Source organism: Nipponia nippon, unplaced genomic scaffold (assembly GCF_047370975.1).
Source record: "Nipponia nippon isolate SJK-2023a ecotype South Korea unplaced genomic scaffold, ASM4737097v1 scaffold_3, whole genome shotgun sequence".
Taxonomy (NCBI): Eukaryota; Metazoa; Chordata; class Aves; order Pelecaniformes; family Threskiornithidae; genus Nipponia; species Nipponia nippon.
In genome coordinates, this window is record NW_028262347.1 from 1,855,029 (window position 1) to 1,880,549 (window position 25,521).

Consider the following 25,521-nt stretch of genomic DNA (forward strand, 5'->3'; position numbering starts at 1 on the left):
CCTGGGGTTAGGCTGGCTCGGTACCACAGAGCAGGGCTGAGCATTGCTTTAGATTCCTGGCTCCCTAATGCAGGAGCCAAACGGTAATGCTCCTTCATTTGCCTTTTGCTTGCTCACAACCCTCCCTTTCCAGAGGCTGTTCCCACAGGAGTTTGCTTTGGCAGGAGGTCAGCTCTCTGTTGTAGCTGATGCTACCAAAGAGGAGGATTTTGCACTTTTTGAAAGAAGAGGAGACTGTTCCCTTTCTTGAGTTGATGGTTGCTGTTGTCTGGTCAAGAATGGGGCTGGTTCCTGCCTCTTGACCCTCCAGGACTTTGCTCTTGCGTTCCTGTTGGAGCTCCATGCAGAAAACGTTACGTGTGAGGTCAGGCCGTTCAGCCTTTCCATGGTGTAGAGGGCCAAGACATGACATTCACCAGAGGAGCCCGTCCCAGCTGGGAAGAAGACATCTCTGTCTCACCGAGTCACTGGCAGCCAAGATGTCCCTCGAGATTACACACTGTTCAGTTTCTCCCAGGCATTCTGCGCGTCTTTGGGCATTTGACGTGAGGATTAAGCTTTCAGAAGTGTTACACCGAATGTCCGTGTTGTCCATACAGGTTGTTGAGACAACTCCTGTCTTGGTATTAAGGAAGACCTTTCTACTCCAGGGTGCGTTTCAAGGCTTGCAGAACCTGACTGTCCAGCTGCAAACTCGCACTGCTGCCGTAATGAGCATACCAAACATTCACAGGACATATGGCAGCAAGGCTCTTCATACCATCTGCTGCCAGATCACAACTTGATGCTTACAGGCCAGCTTCAGACAGAGCTTTGTCCGAGGTTGCCTTGGGCTGTTACCATTTCCTCGCTGATGGGACCTTTGTGGTGGTAGGATCTGCATTGGCATTCCAGCCCACCCTCCATCCAAATCTGGTGTGATTGCTTCATACCTGGAATGAGATGTCCACTAAATAAGCTTTACTGGATGTGGAGCCACATGGGATGCTTACAAATGAGTCCTCAGCACCTGTCTCCAGTTGTAGTCAAACGACACAGTGACCTCACCTCATCTATGAGGTCAGGAAAGAACCAATTCGTGGAGTTGGGTCGTTGAAGAGTGGATCTGCTTTGGCCAGTTAGCTGCCTGTGTACTTTGAGCACCTTAGCAGATGGCCTGAGCCACTTCAAACTACCCGATGCTGAACAGGAGATAAGGATGCACCTTAGGGAATGGACTCAACCTTAGGTACTGGGAAAAAAAGGCATGTCTTGTGTCCCTGAGTAGGACAGTATTCCAGATCCCGAAGGACTGGGAATGTGCCCAACAGCTGGAGACTGGTAGTATCTTCCTCGTTGTACACCTGCTTTGATCTCAAGGGTGAAGAGGTGTTAAAGCAAGGCAGAAACTGGCTCTGATGACCCTGGTCCCCTGAGCATCAACTGTCCTGGATGTTCAGGGCACTGCTGAACCTGGACACCAATTCCCAGAGCACTGAATTGTCCCACTCACCTGGCCTTCTCCCCCAAAGCCCTTTGCAGTGGTTTAATGCAGTCACCCACAACTTAGGATCAAAACGGTTGTTTTTATGCTGCTCCTGATCTGCCTTCCACGCCAAGTAAGATGTCTCTCTCAGCCGTCGCGTGACTTTTGGCCTCTGAATCCTGTGGTTCTCTGGTCGCAGGTAGAGCCTAACCCCTACCCTTCATCTTCTGCAAGCTGTAACCTCTTCTCTGCTCAAACAGCAGGAGTTTCATTATCTCCTATGGTCCGTCACAGTCCCCCAGCTAAAATGCAACTGTTGATATCGTCTGACCTGGCATTAGAGTACAGCCGCGGTAGTCTCAGAGTCAGTCGGCTCTAATCCTTTGATTCGTGGTGACCATCTCAACCCCTAAGGCCTGCCACAGCTCTCCTTCTGCCTTGGCCACCCTCATGTCCTGACCCCTCCACGGCTGGCAGGCAATGCTGGCCATGCCGTAGCCTCCTTCCTAGCAAAGCCAGCTGATCCTCCACCAAAAAAATCTTTCCCTGGCATGCCGCAGGTAAGTGAGAGGCAGGACCGTGGTGCTGGCTCTGCCCCAGCTCCCTGCGTAGATGTTGTCCTTGTGCCCGTCCGGCTGGAGCTGGCTCCTCATCCCTGCTGAGGACGGGAGGTGCTGGCAGGTAGGTGAGGTTGGTGGCCAGGAATGGGTGATTCGCAGGGGGACAGAGGTGCCTGGGCTTCGTGTCTCACCCACCACCCCTTCCAGAGGGGCTTTTTGGGTGACTTCACGAAGGGGAAGCAAATGCACAGCTCAGCTGCATCTTCCCGCTTGCTGGGATCCCATGACCACAGTCTATGCCGCTCCGTGCCTGATTTATCACCTCTGCTGTCATCCTTCCCCAGGCAGGAGCTGGTCTGAGCTGTGTGCGGGATCCGACAGGATCCCTCTTCCCTCCCTCGGCCGGGGCCCTCCCTGCACACCCCATTCCTCGCAGAGCACCCCGGCACGGCTCCGCTTTCTTTGCAGATATGTATTTTTCAAAGACTTGAGAAGTTTGGGTGTGGGTTTGGGGGGTTTTTTTGGGTTTTTTTGTCTAATGGATTTCCTGTTTTTAAGACAATTGAAAGGGTCTGAAATCCATGCTTTAGATTAACATATGCCAGCTAGATTAGGGCTAATCAGGGTGCAGGTCTGAGCAGATGCAGCACAGGGCCAATCCTAGACCTGATTACAGTATCTCAGTATTTTAATCGTCTCTCTCCCAAGGGCGATCATCTCTGCTTTAATGCACAGCAGACTTTCCAGCCCTCTCCTCCTTTGGTTTGTTACCACCCCTGGCAGGAAGGCCGCTACGTCAGATGCTGAGGCGATTTAGTTTAATCCCATGCAGAAAGGGATCGGCGTGTCGCTGTCTCTCACAGAGACTTCCCCGCTCTTCCGTGTGCTCCAAGATGTGGCCAAACCTTGGGTGACGCAAACTCATCCTTTCCAAAGAAGACCCCAGCTGGGTTTTCAACATTTTACCATCTTTTGATAGCGCCCGTCTTTGGCAGCAGCACTACCCTGGCCAAGATGTGTTTGAACAGCAAGGAGGGATCAGGCTTTTAATGTCACGTGCTCTGTGGTCCACGAGGGTAGTGGCGGCTCTGGTCTTTGAAGTTGTCCCTGAGAAGTGACCCCGGTTGGGTCTTCACATCTCACCATCTTTTGATATCGCCCATCTTTGGCAGCAGCCCTACCCTGGCCAACGCACACGTTTGAACAGCACGGAGGGATCAGGCTTTTGATGTTGCATGCTCTGTGGTCCATGGGGGTAGTGGGGACTCTGGTCTTTGGGTCGGCCATGGGTAGTAGACTGTCATTTGAGAGCTCCAGCAATCTCCTTTAGGTTAGCAACCCAAATGACCCAAAGGGCTTAGTTGGGTTGTTGGTCTGGAGCGGGGATTTTAGGTGCATCCCAGGCCAGATCTCCAGGTCTGTGCCAGCACCTGCTTAAACTGGGATGTGCTATGTTTCCTTGAAGGGTCTGATAGGAGATTTTCTTCGAGAGGGCTGAGCATGAGCTCGCATTTCAGTGTTTTGTTGCCTAAAACTCTCGTCTATTGGAAAGCACCCTGGGAGCTTTGTACCGTCTCCTGACTCCATGCCGTTTCTAGCAGTTGGTGTTGAACCATCGCACTAGGAAAGCGATCCCTCGGTTGGGCTGTGAACCAGGCGAACGTGGACGTCACCCTCCTGGCGTGGGGCAGCCCTTTGGCTGGGGGATCACGAAACTTTCCTACCCACAGAGGGCTTTGAGATCCCAAAAGGAGGGATGTCAAAGGACTGCAAAGCACGCTGCGCTCTGCCGGGGTCACCCACCTGGTCAGCACGATTAACTCGTAAGCTTTCCTGTCTGTACAGTAAGTTATCTGAGGACACCGAGCCACGCTCTGCCGCCTCGTGTTATTAAACAGGTGCCCTTGGCGGGACAGAGGTCTGCTCTCTGCCACAGAAACCTGAATCAAAAGAGATTGTACTGCTTTTTTGGGAAAGCCTGGGTCAGGAACCTGCTGTCTTAAACCGTTTGAATGCCATTTCAGGGGCTGGCCATCCTGTGCTGCTGCCTGGGAGGAATTGTTGACCCCTAAAAGCTTCTTTCCCCCAACAGAGGTGCAGATGGTTTCAGAAATGTCATGTACAGGGTAGCGTTTACAGGCTTGCTTCTCTAAATCACGCTTTGCCAAGCCAAAGACAGCAGTGGGTACAGGCAGATAAACTTTTTTCTATTCCAGTATTATCTTGCCTGCAGGATTTGCTGTTCCCCCTCCCCTGCGCAGCTGTATTGAGCAGTACCTGTGCTCCTTGCTATTTTTTCCACCTCTTTTCATCGCTCACATCACAATATCCTCAGGGGCCTCGTTGTTTTGTTGTCACCCTGGTTGGTGTTACCTAGCTAACCGGGACTCGCCGCGTTTGGCACAGCGGTGCTTTCCTCCCTGGCCAAAAACATGCCTGAAACTTTGCCAGCTCCAGCTCGGGGGCATCTGATCCCTTTCTGTAGCTGAGAATGTTTTCTACTCTGCTGGACCCATCCATAAGTGGGGAAGGGCTGAGAAACTTGGTTTGCTTTCCTTTATCTCTGTTTTATGTCATATACGTACATGTGTGAGTGTCTATAGCCAGTGCCTGGAGGCCGTACGGCTCGGCCAAGGCTCACTGGGCTCACGCTGCCCTTCACCCGTCTCGGTGTGAAGGCAGAAGGACCGGGCTGGGATGGAGAGTGAGCTGGAGGGAGTGAATCGTGTCTGAGGGAGGCCGGTGGCTGTACCAGGGCTCGCTGGCAGGACGGGTGGTGCTCCTGGGATCCACTTGTGTGCCGTGGAAGTGGGAAGCTGTTTGAGTAACATACAGAGTTACAGGGGATGGAAGTCTTGCACGGGGGGAGAAGCTGAGTTTGTCCATTCTTCAGCCCCAGGATTCCCAGTTCTGGGCAAATCAAGTGGAAAAACGCGCTTCAGAAGTGTGTTCCTTGTCCGTGGGTGACCGCTGCCAGGCTGCGTGGTGGCACGCTCACGGCTGCGGGAGAAACGCGTGGGAGCAATCCCTGCCTCCAGCCAAACACGACCTGACAGGTTTGGCTGTACAGGTGCCTGCTGCACCATCCCGGCATCTTCTTTGGGTTCTTCCTCCAAAAATTTCTTATTTCTTTCCTCCTTAACCTTACTCTCTCTCCCTGCTGCTGGACAGCCCTGTGGTGCAGGCTGAGCTCGCCATGCTGTGACCCAACCCTACCCCATCCCGTCCCCACTCCCATCCCATGGCACCATGGTGGGCAAGTCCGGCACAGCGAGGCCACCGAGCCACGAATAATTGCAGCAGCACGGACACTGCTGGGTGGGAGGCAGGTGTCTGCCCGGATTGCCGGCTTTCCGTGCATAGAATCACAGAATGCTTTGGGATGGAAGGGACCTTTAAAGGCCATCCAGTCCATCCCCCCTGCCATGGGCAGGGACATCTTCAACCAGATCAGGGTGCTCAGAGCCCCGTCCAGCCTGGCCTTGAATGTTTCTAGGGATGGGGCATCCACCACCTCTCTGGGCAACCTGTTCTGGAGTTTCACCACTCTCATCGTAAAAAATTTCTTCCTTATATCTAGTCTGAATCTCCCCTCTTTTAGTTTAAAACCATTACCCCTTGTCATATCACAACAGGCCTTGCTAAAAAGTCTTTCTCCGTCTTTCTTACAAGCCCCTTTACATACTGAAAGGCCACAACAAGGTCTCCCCAGAGCCTTCTCTTCTCCAGGCTGAACAACCCCAACTCTCAGCCTTTCCTCACAGCAGAGCCTCACAGCTCCAGCCCTCGGATCATTTTTGTGGCCTCCTCTGGACCCGCTCCAACAGGTCCATGTCTGTCTTGTACCACGGACTCGGGAGCTGGACGCAGTGCTCCAGGTGGGAGCGCTCTGATAATCCAAAGGATCATCTCCAGAGCAGCACTCCCCATCTCGAACGCAGGTCCCAAACCCCTGGGGACTGCACCACGGCCCGTGGCCATGCCAGCCGCATCGCTCTTGCCGGTCTCGCTCTGCTTCTTCCCTCCCAACCCTGCTCCTCCTATTTTTCTTTTTTTTTTTTTTTTTTTTTTGTCTCGTCTCTGCAGGTCTCGTCCAGATCCCCGTCAGCATGTACCAGACCGTGGTGACCAGCCTGGCCCAAGGCAACGGCCCCGTTCAGGTGGCGATGGCACCCGTTACCACGAGGATAGCGGACAGTGCCGTCACCATGGACGGGCAGGCAGTGGAAGTGGTGACCTTGGAACAGTGACGATGCCCAGAGCAGGATCATGGTGATTTTCCTCGTCTCTTATGCGAATAATTTTTTTACGCCTCTCCAGAGATGCAATCAGGTGGCATTGAGTCTCCCAGCTTTGGAAGCAAAGGTTTTGTTAACCTTTTTTTTTTTTAAAAAGAAAAAAAAAAAATAATACTAGCAGAGGATGTGTGTTAAGTGCATTTTTATAGCGCCACTCTGCTCTCGTAGGAGTGAGAAGCCAAATTGTGATGGGACTTTCATTCTGAGGAGATTTAAAAGAAAAGAAAACAAAACAAAACAAAAAGCAACCCCTTAGCCCCCATTCCCCCCCAGCATGGGATCGAGCAGGGTGAGGCCTGGGGGGATCGAGGCACGGGGGGAGCACGGACGCCCTCGGCCGAAACCGCTCCAGCAGCATCGCCGTCGCTCCCGGGCTGCGCCGGCAGCTCCTGGGCACAGCCCTCCGCCGTCTGCACTTGGCAAATTAGGTTTCAAAGATTTTAACGTGGACTTTTATATTAAAAAAATAAAAAAAACACCAAAAAAAAAAAAAAAGGAAAAGAGCTCGGAAAAGGCTCCTCTCCTGGGAAAAAAAAAAATGCATGTGTGACTGCAGGGGGGTGGCAACTTCTTGAAGGGATAACGCTCTTCCAGAAGCCCGCGCGACTGCCGCCCTCCCCGCGCCGGCGAGCGAGGCCACCTCTGCCTTTGACGACCATAAGCGCCGCCGCGGAGAATCCCGGCCGCGCTCCGCTCGGCTCCCCTTGGTGCACACTGGAGACCTGTTCTTATTTCTCTGCTCTCGAAATGTACCTGCCATTTTAGATCTTTTTTTTTTTTCCCTTTATTATTATTGTTGTTGTTGTTGTTATTATTATTATTATTATTTCCTGTTTTTGTGGCTCTAGACCGGAGTGGAAACTCCTCTACAGGGGCTCTGGCTGCATCCCCCCGCCGCTCACCCCTCGCCTTCCCAGGACTTCCCTTGCCAAAGAGCTGCCTCGGGCTCGTCCCGGTCCCCGCTGCCAGCCCCAGGACCCCGCGTCCTCCCTGCCCATCCCCGCAGAGTCCGGTTCCCACGAGAAAAAGCTTCGTTCGAAGGTAGCAAGGGGGGATGCGAGCGCAGACCCTTCCCTTCGGGGGACCCCTCTGCACCCCGAACCCTCCAAGCCACCCCCCCGTCCTGCCCTACCTGCATCTCCCAGCACAGCTCTGCCGCTGCTGGCCACTTTTAATCCCCATCACCCAAAAAACCTCTCCAGGAGGGGGGGAAAGAAAAAAAAAAAAAAAAGGCGTCGGGGGCGTTTTTGGAGGCAAATTTTCCTTGAGTTTCCCGTGGGCCAAACCCTTGCGTCCCAGCGGCAGCGCCCGGCCGAACCCTCCGTCAGCCACAGCCCCGCCGCGCGTGCAGTTGTGCATGGTATTTAATTTTTAATTTGTTGTTTGTTTTTTGGGGTTTTTTTTTTGGTTGTTTTTTTTTTTTTAATTATTTCCAAGTGGCCATTAACGAAGTTCTCCACATCTCGCTCCGCCTTTGAGGAAGTTTTCAGATTCTTGTATTTACTTGTTTTATATGGAAAAATATCAAATGTTCTTTGTATACATTTCTTCTGTACTTTAATGAGGGGAGGGAGATCTTTCCATAGAAACAGTCCTGGTTCTCCAATTTGTTATTATTATTATTTTTTTAATTATTATTTTTTTATTGTTGTTGTGAAGATGTCGGTGGCTTTCAAGTCAGTGTTTCTTTGGCGATGAAATGACGTTCTTTTAGTCCAAGAGGTTCCCCCCTGCCCTCCCACCCCCCCAAAAAGACAAAAACCAGGCAAGTAGCAGAGCATGGACCCCCCCCTTGTTTTCCCAGTGTCTATTATTGCCTCATTCAATAAATTGTTACAAATGTGTCTACCCTTGCATCCGCCTCTCCTCCTTTGGGGGGTTTTGGTGTATCCTGCCAGCCCTCCCTACCCGGTGGGTGCTTTGGGGCTTGGGCCCGCACCCCCTGCCCTCCCCACGCCGGCTCCGCTCTGCTCTGCCACGACGTTGGGGCTGGAGTGGAGGTGCTGGCCACGGCCGCAATGATTTGGGGGCTTAATTCTTCCTTTATGCAATTTATCTCATTCCTTTTTACTCTTCCAGCAGCAACCTGGGGCCGGGTGGAAACCATGGGGGTGCTTGAGCATCCCCCCACGCTCCCACCCAGGAGCTGAGCTGGCCTTTGGGTTGAATTCCTCCATTTTCAGCTGCAGCAGCCACCGCTGAGCCCAGCCGCCGTCACCCACAGGGTTCCGGCAAACCGGGGTGCGTTATTTGGGGCGCAAACCCAAGGAGAGGAGCAGGGAAGCGCAGCGATGGGTTTCAGCAGCTTTATTTGAACACTGGCGCGGGACGGTTGCAGCCCTGGCTCCGGCGCGGTGAATCCTGCAGGCTTCTTGTAGCCTAGGGCAAGAAAAAGAGCGGAGGAAGGACGGACAGAAGGAAGGAAAGGAGGAACGTGGCTGCTTTACCGGAGCACCCATGGATGCCAAGCTGGGAGCAGATCCCTGGTGAAGCTCAATGTCCTCAGACATGAAAGATGCTGCATCTGCCGGGAGGGTGATCCGGGGGTCTGGGTACCCCTGGGGACCCCAGGCCATCCCCTGGCCGGGCTGGGGTGCCCCGAAGGGGCCCCAGATCCAGCAGCACAGCCGGGGTGGAGGCAGCTCGGCCCAGCAGACGCTGCCATCAGGCTTTAATCTTTGTTAATCGGTCTTTAATAAGCAGGTCGGGGCCTCCCGCTGGGGCGGCTCGCGCTCGCCCCGGCACACCAGCGAGCTTTGCTTTGTATTTCCCAGCTGGGGAGAGGCTGGGGGACCCGATCCTGCTCCCCTCCCCGGCCTGGGCACGATGAGGGGGGTCCCCATGCATGGCCCAGCTGGGTTTGCTGCCTCTGCCCCCCCCATCTCAGCGCTGATCTGCCCAGGGTGGGCCCCAAATTGCAGGATTTGGCCCTAAAAGCGCTGCTGGCCCCAAAACTTGGCTGCTGCAGCAGGGAAGGGCCAGGACAGGGGGGTCTCGGGGTGAACCCCAATAGGGTGTGGGTCCTTGGGAGGGTCCTGGGGGGCACCAGCTCCCCTTTGGGTGACTGCTGGGGGTGGAGCTTTTTGGGAGGGGTGGGGCTTCTTGTGTGGGTGTGGCCTGTTGGGAGGGGTGGGGCTTGGGAAGGATGCTCCGCCCCTGGCCCCCCTCAGGGCAGGGCCCCATTGCTGAGCTGCTTGGGGGGGGTTAAGCCCAGCACTGGGGGGGATGGATTGACAGACAGCCTGGTAGATGGATCAATGGCTGTTTGGATGGATAGACAGATGGACGGAAGGACAGACCTGTAGATGGATCAATGGCTGGCTGGATGGATGGATGGACAGACAGATGGACGGAAGGACAGACTGGTAGATGGATCAATGGCTGGTTGGATAGATGGATGGACAGACTGGTAGATGGATGGATGGATGGATGGACTGGTAGATGGAGCAATGGCTGGCTGACTGGATGGACGGATGGATGGACAGGTGGATGGCTGTATAGGTAGATGGATGGTTCGATGGATGGACAGGTGGATGGCTGTATAGGTAGATGGATGGTTCAATGGCTGGACAGACAGACAGAAGGATGGATGGCCATACAGACAAGGGAGGGTGGCTGGATGAATGGACGGATGGATGTTTGCTAGCTGGATGAATGGACAGACACACAGACAGCACCTGCCCCCCAGCCCCCCACCTGCCCCGGGAGGGCGATGGGGACCCCTGTCCGTCCCTCCCCGCCCCCCCGGCGCAGGGAGGATGATTTGAGCGTGCAGCCTAATCCAGCGTGATCCAATCTCCGCGGGCTTACGCCGAAAGCCCCGTAATCACCCAGCGCTGCCCTACATATCCCGACCAGCCGCCCCGCAGCCCCGGGGGCGATGGGGGGGTGAAGGGGGTGTGCACAGCCCCCCACACCCCCAACGCCTCGGCCCAGAGCTGCCCCGTCCCATGTTATCCCCTGTCCCCCCTAAAAGCTGTCACCATCCCTCTTGCAGCCGGGGACAGGCAGGGGACAAGTGGCAGCTGCCACCACAAGCTGCTTCACCGGCGCCTCAGTTTCCTCCCCCCCCCCCCCCCCCCCGGAAACTGGGGGCTGGGACAGGGCCGGATCCAGGGCCAGGGTCCGGATTCAGGCCTGGGGGCAGGAGCCGGACACCTAATCCCCCCCCCAGCTGCCCTGCCTTCATCGCGGGGCCGGATCAGCCCTTAACGCCCGGAGTCGCACGGGGACACGTGGCCGCGCTGCTCCAATGACCGGTATCCAGCAGGGCCCTGTCCCCCCCGCCACGGAGACACCCTGGGATGCCGGACCCCCTCCTCGGGGCAGGGGCTCACCGTCCCCCCATACCGTATCCCCCCCAAATCCATACCGGAGGGAGCAGAACCCCATGAGCACCCTCCCAGCCCGGCAGCAGAGCCCTGGGTGGGTGGAAGGGGGATGCACAGGGTGCCCAGCTGCACCCACGGGTGCCGGGGGCTTGTGTCCATGGCGGTTCCCCAGGGCTGTAGTTGGCAAGTCTAGAACCACCGGATCCTGCTACCGCACCAGTGTGAGTTCTACCATTGCCAAAGGCAGCCCCGGAGCCGGGCACTGCCGGCACCACCGGCACCGTCTCAGCAGCCAGGCCCCACCACGGGGATGGGGGGGGGGGGGAACGCGGCTGCGGTGCCAGGCCTGGAAAGCTGCAAAAAAATAGGAAAAAAAATATAATTGCACCCATCCAACCAGAAAACCCCAGGCACGGCACCAGCAGATCCCCCTATGGGGATGCTTGGCTCAACCCCAGGGAGATGCCACCACTGTGCTCCAGGAGGGGATGGGGAGGTGGGGTCCCATCCTGCGCGTGATGGCCACCATGGGGACATGGCCTGGCCGAGATGCCTCCAGGGGCTGGGACACCACATTGGGACGGACACCCCCTCAACGGTGCCCATGGACAGGGTCTGACGGCCATCCCTCCACCACCCCAGCAATTTCGGGTGGTTCCCACCTTCCCATCCCCGGCTCCCAGCATCCCCCCACTGAAACCACCTCCCCAGCACCAATGCTCGTCCGTCCCCCGCCCCGGCGCTGCTCTCTCCACCTTCTCCCATATTGGCACTACACATAATTGCTCAGAAGCTACAAATAAAAGCAAAAATGTGCTAGTGCCAAAAAGGGCCAGGCGACGTCGGCGACGGCCCCGCGGGGCTCGCGGGTCTTTCTCTGCTCTGTTTATGGCCCTATGGTAATTCACTGACCGCGGGGTTGCACAGTGAATTCTACCAGTGCCATACACAGAACAGGAGTAGCGAGCTCGCAACCTCCTTTTTTTTTTTTCCCTTAATTTCCCCCAAAATCCTCCGTAAGCGGGAGCTGAACGCCCCCAGCCTGGTCTCTGGCCTCGAAACAGCAATGGGAAAAAAAAAAAAAAAAAGGGAATAAATTATTATCGGCCGGCTAAAATGCTTCAGAAACTGCCAAGCAAGCAGAGATGCTCATCCCGATGTCACTTCTCCAGGGAGGATGGGGAAAAATCCGGTCCCCAGCTTGGCTGGGTGAGCACCGGGGCTTTCAGGGATGCGCCGCAGCGGGATGGGGCCGAGGCGATGCTGGGACCCGGCGCTGGAAGGCATTTCCCAGCCGCCGCCTTTGCGGGGTTACGCGGGTGTCTCGGGCCCAGGTCTGCAGGGAGCGAATGCTGCTGGATGGCTGTAACCCCCCCGATGGCTGCAAGCCCCCGAAACCGTCACAAATCCCTGGATGGTTGCAAAAACCCCCCAAAAGGTTGCAAACTCCCCAATTGGTTGCAAACCCCTTAAAAGGTTGCAAACCCCGTAAAAGGTTGCAAACCTCTCAAAAGGTTGCACACCCCCTGAATGGCTGCAAACCCGGCACAAGGCTGCAAATCCTCTAAATGGCCGCAAGCCTCCCCAAAAGTTTCAAATCCCCCTGGAAGGCTGCAACCCCCCTGGATGTCTGCAAAGCCCCTGGACGGCTGCAAACCCGCTTGGTGGTTGCAGACCCTCCAAACGGTTGCAAATCCCCTAAATGGTGGCAAACCCCCCTGGATGGCTGCAAAACCCCTCCCCCCCCAATACTGCAAAGTCTCTGAATGGTTGCAAACCCCCCAAAAGGTTGCAAACCCCCCAAAAGGTTGCAAATACCCTGGACGGCTGCTGACCTCCTGGATGGCTGCAAACCCCCTGGATGGCTGCAAACCCCCTAAAAGGCTGCAAATCCCATGGATGGCTGCAGATCTTCCAAACGGTTGCAAACCCCCCCCCCCCCCGCCCAAAGGTTGCAACCTTCTGGATGTCTGCAACACCCCCCCCGGATGGCTGCAAATCCTCCAAATGGTTGCAAACCCCCCTAAAAATGGTTGTAACTCCCCTGGATGGCTGCAGACCCCCCAAAAACATTGCACACACACCCCCCAAAAGGTTGCAGACCCTCCAGATGGTTGCAAATCCCCTGGAAGGTTGCAGACCCCCCTCTAGAAGGTTGCAGACCCTCCCCAAAAGGTTGCAACTTCTCCTACATGGTTGCAAAGCATCCAGATGGCTGCAACCCCCCCCCCAAAAAAGCTTGCAGACCCTCCAAAAGGTTGCAAACCACTCTAAAAGGTTGCAAACCTGCTGGATGGCTGCAAACCCCCCCTCCAAAAGCTTGCAAATCCCCCCCCAAAAGCTTGCAAACCCCCCGGATGGTTGCAAAGCCCCCCCGGGTGGCTGCAAACCCCCCGGCTGGCCACGACACCACCCCCGTGGGGCTGCGCTCGGCCGGGCCAAGCGGCCATGGCGGCGGCAGAGGAGGAGGAAGGCACAAAGTCTCCTTTGTGTCGGTGAAGCCGAGTCCCCGACGAGCCGAGCGGCCCCGGGATGAGCTCGGGGTGCCCTGCATCCAGCGGTGGGAGCTGACCCCCCTCGAGGACACAGCCACCGACCCCTTGCACCCCATCCAGCCTCGAATTTGGGGCCACAGATGAGCAGCGGCGCTCGCTCCGCCCGGCCATCCCCATGATCTGGGGAGGGCTAAGCATGGAGGGGTTAATGCCAGCGGGGACAGACGTGTCCCCCCCCATCTGCACCCGCCTTTCGGGCTCCATCAGCAAAGCCCTCGCCCTGCAGCGAAGCTCCGAAAGCCGGGAGGAGCCCCCCAAAGCCCCGCGGCGCTCAGCCAAGCAGCCCAAAAGGAAGGGAAGCCCCCCAAGGCCGCGGTTCCGTCCTCACCTGGGGGACACCACCCCGGCGCCGCGGTGGCTTGGGGACACCGGTCCCTGGGAGGCCGCGGGCGAGGCCGAGCCCGCCACCATCCTTGGCGTGACTTTGAAAGCGATGGCTTCGCCTAATCCCCGCCGTCGGCCGACCCTCGTGGCCCCGGCACCGCGCCAGGCAGGATCCGGCCCTTCCCCACCGACCCCCTGCACCCCAACATCTGTGGGTGCTGCATCCTACCCGGCTCAGCAGCTTTGGGGGTGCCCCCTTTGTCCCCGTCCCCCTGCCTCCGCCCAAGGCCACTGCGGCAGCACAGGGCCCGGCCGGCCCCGGGGCTGAGCCTGCCCCTCTGCAGAGCCGCCGCACCCCGGCTCATGACGTTGGGAGCTGCCGCATTGCGGATGCTGCCCTCCCCGGGGCCCCCCCCGGCCCCGCTCCCGGCAGCCCCCCTCCAAGGGCTCCGGTGGGCTCTGCCGCAAGGCCCGAGACCTTCGGCATGGGAACGTGGGGGTCCCCTGCTCCCCGAGCACCATTTAGGGGCCCAGCGGTGCAAAAACCCATCCCCAACCCCAAAGGCCACCAGTGTCACTGGGGGATGCTCGCGGCATTGACAGCACCAAGATGGTGCTCAGCTGCTGCCTCTGCCACACCAGGGGATGGGGACCGCGGTGGCTCGGGGCCATGGCCACTGCCGGTGTCCTCCCGGCCATGGGGTGCGGTGGGGGCAGGCGCCTGCCCATGCTCGACACCCTGATTCGCATGGCCGCTGGTCCCCGCTCCGTGGGCAACGCCAGCGGGCGGCTGGGGAGAGCCCGGGTGGGGATGGGGACAGGGATGGGGATGGGGACAAGGACAAGGAGGGGAAGGAGATGGGGACAGGGACAGAGACAGGGATGGGGATGAGGATGGGGATGGAGACGGAGATGGGAATGGGGATGTAAATGGAGATGGGGACGGAGATGGGGATGGAGACAGGGACGGGGATAGAGACAGGGATGGAGACAGGAATTGGGACAGAGACAGGGATGGGGATAAAGACAGGGATGGGGACAGAGATGGGGATGGGGATGGAGATGGGGACGAGGATGGAGATGGGGATGGGGACGGAGATGGGGATGGGGATAGAGGCAAAGATAGGGATGGGGATGGAGATAGGGACAGAGATGGGCATGGAGACGGGAATGGGGATGGGGACGGGAATGGGGATGTAGACAGGGACGGAAACAAGGACAGGGATGGGAATAAAAATGGGGATGGAGACAGGGATGGAGATGGGGATTGAGACGGGAATGCGGTCAGGGACAGAGACAGGGACGAGGATGGGGCTTGGGATGGGGACAGGGAGGGAGACAGAGACGGGGACAGGGATGGTGACGGAGCTGCCGTGCGCAGCCGGGAGCCCCGCTTCGGGGCTGAACTGGGCAGATTTGTGCCACAGTGCTGGCGGCACCCGCCACGGCCCCACCGGCTGCCCCAGCGCCCGGGGGACCCCCCCACCCCCCAGCATCCCCCAGCCCGGGGCAGGACCCCACCCTGCTCCCCCCGAATGAGGTTTTGGTGTCCCCAAGCTGGGGACAACGCACCTGATCCTCCTCCAGCCCCGGGCGGAGGCGAGGGGCAGACAGGGGGTACCTACCCCGGGGGTTGGGGGGCATGGACACACACACACACACACACCCCCCCCAAAGCAGCACCCCCCCACACGTTGTGGGGTCCCCCTCGGCCCGGCTTTCGTTACGGTCACTATTTGGTGACAACAGAGCTGCCATCGAGGCTGCAAAGCGGCGACACATCGCACTGGGGGGGATGGGAAGGGGCACCCCTGAACCCAAAAATCTCCCCCCCCAGGCCGGGGGGCGGCTGCGGCTGCAGGCAACGGGGTTGGACCCCCATTTCGTTGTCACCTGCTTTGCCCCGGTGGGATGCGATCGCTGCGACCCCCTCCCCCGACGGCAGAGGTTTGGGGGGACCCCGGGAGCGGGGGGGGGCGCTGGGAGGGGGAGAAGTTGGGGGGGCTCAGCCCGAGTTGGGGGGGGACCCCGCGTCGAGGAAAAGCGGGGAGAGGGGGGGACACGCCGGATCCTGCAGAGGGGGACCGGAGGGAAGGGGGTGGCCAAGGGGGGGGGTCCCTGAGCCCCGGGGGGGCCCCAACCGGACCCGACCCCCCCCCGGGGGGCCGAGGCGGCCGCACTTACCTCGGCTCCGGGCGCTGCCTCGGCTCCGCCGGCCAAAGCGGGACCCGACGGGGGGGGTCACCCCGGGGCTGGGGGGGGACACACGGACACGGGACCCCCCCGCCACTCCCCCCCTCTCCCCCCGGGGGGGGTCCCCGCCGCCACCCGCCGCCCCGGCGCTCGCCCAAGTGGCGAGGAGCGGCGGCGACGGCGGCCTTAGCCCGGCCGGGGGGACCCCCCCTGCGGCTCCCAATTGGCCCAGGTGCCCCAGAAGGTGGAGCCGGGCCCGGGGCGGGGGGGGCCGGGCTCACCTTGGGCCACCCCCCAGCCCCCCACCCTCGGGGCCGCCCCACCGGTAGATGCCCCCCTCCCCGTTACCCCTACACCCGCCCCGGGGGGCTGAAGGTGGGACCCCCACCCCAAGCGCGGAGGGGGGTCCTAAAACGGGCGGAGAGACCCCCCCCCCCGCCCCGTCCGCGTCCCTCCCTTCCCTTAATGGGGTGGGCGGCGGCGCCCGCCCATCACCGCGGCCTCGGGGCGGGCGGCTCCGTCCCGGCGGGCGGGCAAGGACCGGGGAAGGCTGAACCCCCCAAACCGGCGGTTTCTTCCCCTTGGGGGGTGGAATTTTTATAGCCGGGCCCGGCCCGCCCCGGGGCCGCCGTCGGGGCCGCTCACCGGCTGTCGGACACCGGACACCGGCGGCAGCGCGGCCGCGCACCTGAGCCGCCGCCGCCGATCCGGTTTCCCGTTCCCTAAACCCCCCCCCCCCCCCCCCCATCCCGGGGAGGGGGGGAGACGGAAAACGATCCCTATCCCCCCCCTTCCCCTTCCACCCGATCCCCAGCCCCCCCGACCGCAACCCGAGAGGAGCCGCCGCGCCCGCAGCTGCCGCCGCCCCGAGGGGACGGGGATGGGCGCCGGGATGGAGGGGGGGGGGGCACGGCGGGTGGGGTGGCCGTGGAGGGGGGGATGGATCCCCGGGGGGATGGAGGGGTTCCCCCCCCCCCCCCCCCGCCTTGTCCCAGCCCTGGAGCCACGAGGATGGCCCGCACCCTGGCACCCCCCCTAAAATTACATCCCCTCTCCCCTAAAACTATCCCCCTCCCCAGTCACCCCCCAAAATTAAATCCCCCAACGCACAGATGCAAACCATATATAAAAATATATGGATATATGGGGGGGGTCACTGCAGGCCCCCCCCCCCGCCCCGAAAGTGCCTGTGCAGCACTGGGCTCCAGTGCCGCAAACCAGCCCGACGAGTTTGGGGCCAGGCTGCCCGCTGGGACCCAGATCGGGTTGCCGCAGGCCGCTGGGATGGAGGGTGGGAGAAGCCGCTCGGTGCCTCACGGATTTCTTTTGGGGGGTCAAACCCCTTTGGAAAAGGCATTTTGGGGCTGTGAAGCACAGGGGGGGTGCTGGTGGGGAGCAGCCCCCCAAAAAAGATGGGGGGAATTGGGGAGGGAGGGAGGAGGGGAGGAGGAGAGGGCTGGGATGGGGGTGAGGGTGCTGGATCTTGGGGGCACCATCCAGGATGGGGCTGAGCTTGTCCCCACGCTGGGGCTGGGGATGTGTTCGGGATGTTGGTGTCTGCGGCACCCCGGGGTGGTGCTGGGGAAAGGAGGGACACTGGGTGGTTCGCTGGGATGGGTCCCAAACCCTGGGATGGTCCCTGAGCGGGGACACAGTCTGGGTGGTCTCCAAGAGTCCAGGGTGGTCCCCAAGCAGGGAGGCACCCCAGATGGTCCCCAAGACCTGGGATGGTCCCCAAGAGCCCAGGATGGTCCTCAAGCAGAGAGGCATCCCGGATGGTCGCCATGCCCTGGGATGGTCCCCAGAACTCAGGATGGTCCCCAAGAGCCTGGGGGTGGTCCCTGAGACCCTGGGATGGTCCCCAAGCAGGGAGGCATGCTGGATGGTCCCCAAACCCTGGGACGGTGTCCAAGACCCAAGGATGGTCCCCAAGCGGGGAGGCACCCCAGATGGTCCCCAAGAGCCCAGGATGGTCCCTGAGACTCAGGGATGGTCCTCAAACAGGGAGGCACCTTGGATGTTCTTCAGGTGCAAGGATGGTCCCCAAGAGCCCAGGATAGTCCCTGAGACCTTGGGATGGTCCCTAAGGAGGGAGGCACCTTGGATGGTCCCATGCCCAGGGATGGTCTCCCAGACTCCAGGATTGTTCCCAAGCAGGGAGGCACCTTTGATGGTCCCCAGGGGCAAGGATGGTCCCCAAGAGCCCAGGATGGTCCTGGAGTCTCCAGGATGGTCCTCAAGCAGGGAAGCATCCCAAATGGTTCCCAGAACCCAGGATGGTCCCCAAGACCCCAGGATGATCACCGAGCAGGGAGGCACCCTGGATGTTCCCCATGCCCAGGGATGGACCCTGAAACCCCAGGGTGGTCCCCAAGCAGGGAAGCACCTTGAATGGTTCCCAGATCCCGGGATGGTCTCCAAGCAAGGAGGCACCTGGGATGGTCCCCAGGCCCAGGGATGGTCCCTGAGACCCCAGGATGGTCCCCAAGAGCCGGAAGGCATCATGGTGGTCTGCATGGTGCCAACCCAAGGACAGCATGGGCCCCCTTGGCGCCAGGCTCATCCCTCTCCCCAGCACCATCAATATTTTGGCTCCGCGAAGGTACAGCCGAAATTTCGTCGAGGCCTCAGCCCGCGTAAACCGAGCGGAGCAAATGGCCCTGTTTAAAAATTTACATCTTCTTCTTTTGTGCCTCAACCGAATATTTAATGTGGCTGGACCTGGAAGAGTCTCTGGAAAGGCGGAGGGGTCGGGCAAAGCCGCCCAGCCGGCGCTTGGTGCAAGGGCTCGGCCAGGGCCAGGTTTCTTTCTCTGGCTCCTCACTTGGGCTCAGATGGGGATGGAAACGATAATGCAATATTGATGCAGAGGGATGAGGGAACGCAGCCGAAGTACATTAGCCGGGGAGCCCTCCCCGACACGTTTTATGGCACTGGTGAGGCTGGCGCTGGCAAAATCCCCCCCCACCCTACCCCATGAGAGCCTGGCTTAAAAATGGGGTTGAAGCTCAGGGATGGGGAGGTGGTGGCTGTCATTCGTCCTGATGGGTGTCGCTGCGTGGTGGGATGCGCAGGGATGGGCATCCCACCCCAGTGGGTTGGACCACCCCGGCTTTGGGGGAGATGCTGGTCTGGGGTGGGCGAGGGGTGAAGCTGCCAGGTTCGGCATCACCGCGCTCAGCTGGGGAGAGGAAAACTGGGGGTGAAGGAGAGGAGTTTGGGAAAAAGAGCTAAAAATTGGGAAGGAGCAAAGCGGGGAGGAAGAACGCAGCTGCAAATGGGTCCAGATCACTGGTTATGGGGAAAAACAGAGCTATTTGCCAGTAAACACGCACTGAGATGTGAACGTCCTCTGCAGGACCACTCCTGGTCACCTGAGATGTGGCGGGGTGCCGGGGTCCTTCTTGGGCAAGACCCATTTGGCAGCGTGGCCACGGCCCCGGCCCCAGCCCCACCGTGCTCGCGCTCCAGCCGGGCACACGTGTTTACCAGGCCCTGACCTGCTGCGTTGGGCAGGCACGTCCAGTGCCCGCCTGAGCCAGCGTTCGGGGCCCGGGTGAAGCGAGGAGGGAGCAAGACCCTTCCCCAAACCCGTCTCTGGCCCTCCTGCCCTTCCCGAGGGGTGCAGGCCGTTCGGGGGGCCCCAGCCCCGCCGTGGGGAGTCGGGAGCAGCCGTCTCCCGCCGGAGTGTCATGCATTAGTAATGGCCACCGATCCGCCAGCGCTGACGGCATTTCTTCCAGCCGGGAGGAACAATTCGGGCCGTAACCGGAGCTGGCATGGGGCACGCAGAGCAGGCTCAGGTGTCCCCCGTGGCCCTTGGGGTCACCGCAAGTGGCCCGTCTCAGTGCCTGCTTGGGGCTCGGAGGTGCACGTTGCCCCTGGGTTGGTGGCCTGGGCCAGGCTGCAGTGCTGGCAGCCCTTGGGGTGGCATCCGGATGGGTATGCAGCACCCAAGGTCCTTCGGGTCCCGAAGGGGGACAGGGAGTGGTTCCCACGGTGGAAGGTGCTGGCACCCAGCACAGGGACAAAGCTGGGAGGGGAAGGAACCAGAGCCCTGGCTTGTCCCCCTCTGTCACAGGAGCTGTGTGGCCATGGGGACGGCCCCCAGAGCCCCACAGGGATGGCACCCAAAGCCCTGTGGTGATGGGAACCAGAGCCTGATGGGGATTGCACCCAAAGCCCTGTGGGGATGGTACCCACAGCCCCTTGGGGATGGCACCCAGACTTCCATGGGGATGGCACCCAAGGCCCTATGATGGTAGCAACCAGAGCCCCATAGGGATGGCACCCAGTGCCCCACGGGGATGTCACTTACAGCCCCATGGGGAAGGTACCCAGTGCCTTGCGAGATGGCACCCAGAGCCCGGGGGGTCCCCAGGCTCAGTGCTTTGTCCCTTGATGCCCTTCGGCATTGACACAGACGGGGCAGGACGAGCCTCCGGGTGCTCCCGGGGTCCCTGTCCCCCGTGTCACCCCAGCACCGAGCCCCCCAAGCAGCACCCACCTCCCGGGGCCCCGCAGGAGCTCGGGCCAGGCTGAGCCGAGCCCCAGACCCCGAAGGAGGACGATGGGTGGCACTTGGCACCCAGGGGACAGAGCAGCGATGGGGCCACAGCCAGGGGACAGGGAGGGAACCCAGCACCGGGGCCAGCTTTACCCTGTACTGGGCAGAGTGGGAGGCTACTGGTGTGGCACGGGGGCCACCTGCTGGGCAGAGGGGACAGTGCCACCCCCAGCTGGCCCTTAAAGCTCCCCTAAAAGGGGGGGGGACACTGCGGGGGGGGGGTTATAGGACTGTCCCCCCTTCCCTGCTCCCTCCCCAGGGCAAGGGGCAGAGCCCAGAGGGCTGGTGGCCCCAAGAGGTGGCACTGGGACGGGGTGTGTCCCCCCCCCCAGTGCACCCAGCATCACCCGAAGGTGCTCAGGGCTGCCAGGCTGGGTGCTGGCAGCAGGTGGCACTGGCACAACACGGACCCGCCACCCTGTCCCCAAGATGGGTCTTAGGGTGACAAACAGCCCTGGCTGGAGCGAGGGAAGGGTGCGGGGAGGAGGAGGATGGAGAGGAAGGTCTCGCTCAGCTCCAGCAAATTTGGGAGAGCAGCTGCAGCAAGTTAAACCAGGATGAGGACAAGCCACATGCCAGGCTGTTTTCCCCTTCCCTGGCCCATCCACAGCCTCGAAACGCCAATTTGGGGGTCCCTGAATGGCTCACGCTCCCGGTCACAGCCCCTGTGTACGTTATCCCAATCCCCGCATAACATCAAGCCAAAATTATGCATGATTATACAGAAAACAGCCACCTCTGCCATAATTACCGGCCCAGGACACCAAAGACGGCTCCCACGATGGCTGCGGCACCTCTGGCAGCATTACCTGTAATGATTGTCCCGCTGCAAGAAGAGACCTCGAAAGAAATCCACGCTATGAGGCCGCACAGGTGGAGGGATGGGGAGGGACGGACGGATGCCCCGCGGCTGCACTGATCCCTCATTTCCAGCCCAAGACCCTAAAAACCAGCTTTGGTGCCCCGGCCACGGTCACTGGGCATGGAAGGACATCACCCACTGGCAATCAGCTGGAGAAGGAGCCGGCTACCCCGAGCACTACCATCCACGTGTTGGGTGTGCGCAACAACCTCTGCTTCCACCTCCAGCCGATCATCTCCAGGCAGAAGATACCCCAGGATGGCTTTGATCTGGCATAGATGGGACACGGGTGAAGCTGTGGTGGGACGCAGAGTCAACGCCGCAAGGTCCAGGGTCTTTCCTGCAAGACCAAGCTCTCGGCGATCAAGCACCAGCCAAGCTTCAAGGTATATACATATTTTATTTTAAAAAAAGTTTACAGTTCTTTAATTATACACAGCTATTGGAGAGGTTATACTCTTAGAGAAGAGGCATTTTGTCAGGGTGGTAGATGTGCCCACTATATCAACAACGCAAAAAAAAAAAAGAAAAAAAAAAAAGAGCCGACTCAAACAAAGGGAAAAACACCCCTGATCTCTTCAAGTATCACACGATAGGTACCAAACACAGGCAGTAAACTCATGGCCATTTCTCATGCTGCGAACACCCCCGCTAAAGTGCCAGCAGAACTTGGACGAGCGAAAAAGAAGCAAAAAAATAAAAGAGAAAATCGTCAAACACCTCCCAGCCTTCCCGATGGTCTGCGAGGAGGGTCCCTGCCGGGCGGGTGCCGTCCGCCGGCGGGGATGGGGAGCCTCGTCCCTCCGGCACGCGTTAAGGGACGGTAGACATGTAAAGAAGAGAGACATGGGTTGGGGTTCAACCACGGACACGGTGGAGGCAAGAGGACAAGCCCACGCCATACAGGGATGACGGCAAAGCTCTGCTCCAGCCCGTCCCCGCACCGGCATCCTACTGCATCCGCCAAACCGACCTGTGGGTCGGGAAAAATTCAGCACGGAGGGTCACCGACCGGCCCCGAGGCACCGGGTGCCACCATCGAGGGGCACGGCAACTCAGCTTTTCACATCACAGCAAAAACCTCGCCAGCAAAAGGAGAGATTACAGGAATAGAAGCCAAAGGTTGTTTCCAAAACAGCGCCAAGGGGCCGTGGCAAGTTTTGGTAGCGGGGAGCTCAAGCCGGGGTCCGTCGCGGGCTGGCTGAGAAATTCCCATCACCCTGACAGAGCAGGAGGTGACACCACCACTGTTTTCCTGAAGAAGAGAAAAAACCCTCAAGATGACCCAAAAAAAAAAGAGCTATCTCGCTTCAGTATGGCTCCACCTTTTCTTCCAGACTACGTAGGTGTAGTTTTATTTACAAACTATTTGGGGGGGGAAGTTTCTTTTGGGAGAAGGAGGGAGATTTGGAAGAGAAAGAGGTGAAAAACGCTGGAGGGGAAGAAGCAGAGGGGTGGAAGGCGGCCAGGAGCAGGCGTTCCCGACCCGCAGAGCGGACCCCGGTCCACCTCGGCCCCTAGAAGCATCTGACATCCAGGACAGACGTTATTTTTTTTACAAGCAGCACTTTGGCAGCCGGGTTTTTCTCCGCCGCCGGGCACAGGGCAACCCTCAGTGAGCTTTGCCACAGCTCAGGAGCGTCGGGAATTGCTGGGGACGCGCGTTTTCGTGGCTCTAGACCTGTCGAGCTGCCCGCTGGCACAGTTTGGACGAGCTCCGCGAGCCCGGATCAGGAGCTGGCCCTGGCCAACGGTGGCTTTACCGGTATTTTTTGGGGGGAATCCCAGTTTAGCAGAACACGCGTTTCACAAAAGGAGGGGGGGAACGTGCGAGCGGTTTGATGCACTAAATCCGAGTTAGGGGATGGAGTGACGGGGAAGAAAAACCTGCAAAGGAAGGGGGATGAGGTAATTAGAACACTATTTTTATACAATATTGAAAAAATACAAATTTTTATTGTGTTTTTTTGTTTTTTTTTTTTTATCTTTTAAACTGATATCACCACCCAGCACTTACTCTACTCCTAAGTAGCACCTACAGTAAAGGTTATAGCACAAGCAAACTGCTAGGTCAGCAGGTAAGCAAGTTAAACAGTGCCAGCAAACCGTGGCCCCTCCCTCCCCAAAGTAATGAGAAAAACAGCGTGCTAGATAAGAGTTAAGTACACCATTACATGTTAAATAGTTAATATTACCCTTCCGACAAGCCACAAATGCTAGATAGAGAACTTCAGCACAGTCACTAGCCACAGCCCTAACATTACTGCTTTAAAATAAAAAGGGAAAAAGGAGAGGAAAAACCTTTGCTTCATGCCCGTAATTAACATAAAGGAAATTCTTTGTATATTTTTATTAAGGAAAATCATGCTAAAGCAAAGTGGTACTTTACGAGGTTTGGTGTTTGGTTTTTTTTTTCTTTTTCCAGAAGAAAAAAAAAAAAATTGATTGTGCTTTATGAATTAGAAATAGGATTGTAACCTTCCAACCCCAATGACTCAAAACTTGGTTGCATTTCTAAAGGAAAAAAAAAAAAACCCACACAATTCTGGGAAAATGACAAATGTACCAGTCTGACATTCAAAACTCTGCACAAGAGTTGCTCAGGGTGGGTTGATTTTTTTTTTTTTTCCATGCACTGTCCTGTAGGTTGCACCACAAATTAAAACATCTCGTCCAAACGCCTCCAAAAACCCCAAAAGAATACAGCAGGTAACATTCAGCTTTAAAAATCCATCTTAGTTTGACTCTCCAATGCACAATTATCCAAATTCAAGTATACCGGCATCCCAGGGAGACATTTACTATATTAGATTTCATAGCGTTAAAGCAAACAAACAAAAAAAATCTCAGCTTGCTGAAGGACACCAGGAGAAATCAAACATTTCAATTCAGAAGCATCCTGGGGGAAAAAAAAAAAACCAACAACAAAAACCAGAACAGAGCAGATTCACTTGCTTCCTCAATGGGTGCTTTTAGGCTTTTTTTATTCATCTCAAATTTTTCTAGATCATATTTCTTTGTTAACTTTTAAGAAATTTTAATCCTGTTGTACACACACAAGCAGATGGCTAACCAAGCTGGTGCAGATGGGGGGGGGGGGAAGGAAAATAAAATCAGTGCCGATGGATTCGTGGACTACAGCCAATGGGCCAATCTTCGTGGATCTGAAGCTCTCAGCAAGGCTAATCCATCTGGTCAGAGGACCCTCTTAGGAGTTGGAGAGTGTTTGCGAGGTGTTTAACCATACTTCAAGCAAGAGAGAGAGAGAGAAAAAAAAAAAAAAAAAAAAAAGAAAACTTGAAGCCATTAAAGGGCAGCAGTTTCAAAACTATGACAAAGTAAGAGTTTGACTTCACATGTGCTCCAGCTAAATCAAAGCACTGTTCAGAGAGCATCGTTTGTGGTTTGTATTTTTTTTTTTTTTTCCTCCCGAAAAGGGAACAGCTCGTAATCCAGACCAAGAAAGTGAATAATATCCAGATGAAGGCTTTCGAAAGTCCCAAAAGCAAATAGACCAGTGGTTGTCAGTCCCTACAGTTCAGAAGGGCAGGCAGGAGTCCACATATAAAAACGGACTTAAAATCCAAGTCAAAATTTTTAAGCTTCAATGCTCTGAATAGCTCCATGCATTTGTATTGTTTGTTTTTATTTTATTTATTTTTTTAAATGTGACTCCACGTAAAATACGATCAGCAAGGTTGACCTGAAGGAGCACCTTTTATTCCACTGTCTGATCTACACGGTTAGTGTATCATCCCCCAGATTTTACACTTTGAGAAAACGCTGTTCCACGTTAGCATCCAAGGTGGTGTCTTTGGAAACATCGATAAGAAAGCAAACATCTTTTTGCTAACTCCCTACCTACCAGGGCAGCTGTTTTAGCTGACAGTTCAGTAGCACACAAGTTGACTTGGCCAAATGGAATTTGAATGCATGCATTCGGGCTGCATATTGCTACCAAAATGGAATGTGGGAATATGCTATGCACCTCGGGTTCGAGAAATGACCAAGAAAATCAAGATCTAAAGGGTGATATATATATATCAATGCTATTATTCATAAAAACCTGTTTAGTAATAAAAAAAATTGCTTTGTTTAAATATGAATATTATAGTCTGCTTCTCATGGTTAGGAAATTAGAGTCTCTCTGAAAAGCAGGTTGCCTCTTCTACTACAACTCCATATCCTGAGCCTCATCTTCCGAGAAGTCGGACATGGAGCTCTCGGACGAGCTGTCCCCGGTGCCTTCTTCCTGTTCTTTTAGTGCTTCTTCTGTTGCATATTTCTGAATGTATTCTGTACGTGACAGAAAAGAAAAGACATATCAGCAGCATATATTCAACAGTCAGAGGATGGGTGAACTACG

At 57.4% G+C, this 25,521-nt stretch overlaps 2 protein-coding genes across 15 annotated transcripts in view; one reads left to right on the top strand and one right to left on the bottom strand.

Moving 5' to 3' along the window:
* Positions 1–6,446, top strand: part of NRF1 (nuclear respiratory factor 1) — a 71,934-nt gene extending 65,488 nt beyond the window's left edge. For all 7 annotated transcript variants that reach the window (XM_087766751.1, XM_087766747.1, XM_087766744.1 and 4 more), the window contains one exon: positions 6,112–6,446. In XM_087766751.1, the coding sequence (XP_087622877.1) occupies positions 6,112–6,275 (164 nt within the window). In that variant the 3' untranslated portion in view covers positions 6,276–6,446. The remainder of the gene's footprint in view (positions 1–6,111) is intronic.
* A 15,089-nt stretch (positions 6,447–21,535) lies between these two features.
* The window catches only part of UBE2H (ubiquitin conjugating enzyme E2 H), a 55,805-nt gene continuing 51,819 nt past the window's right edge, over positions 21,536–25,521 (bottom strand). For all 8 annotated transcript variants that reach the window (XM_087766522.1, XM_087766521.1, XM_087766528.1 and 5 more), the window contains one exon: positions 21,536–25,451. In XM_087766522.1, the coding sequence (XP_087622648.1) occupies positions 25,327–25,451 (125 nt within the window). In that variant the 3' untranslated portion in view covers positions 21,536–25,326. The remainder of the gene's footprint in view (positions 25,452–25,521) is intronic.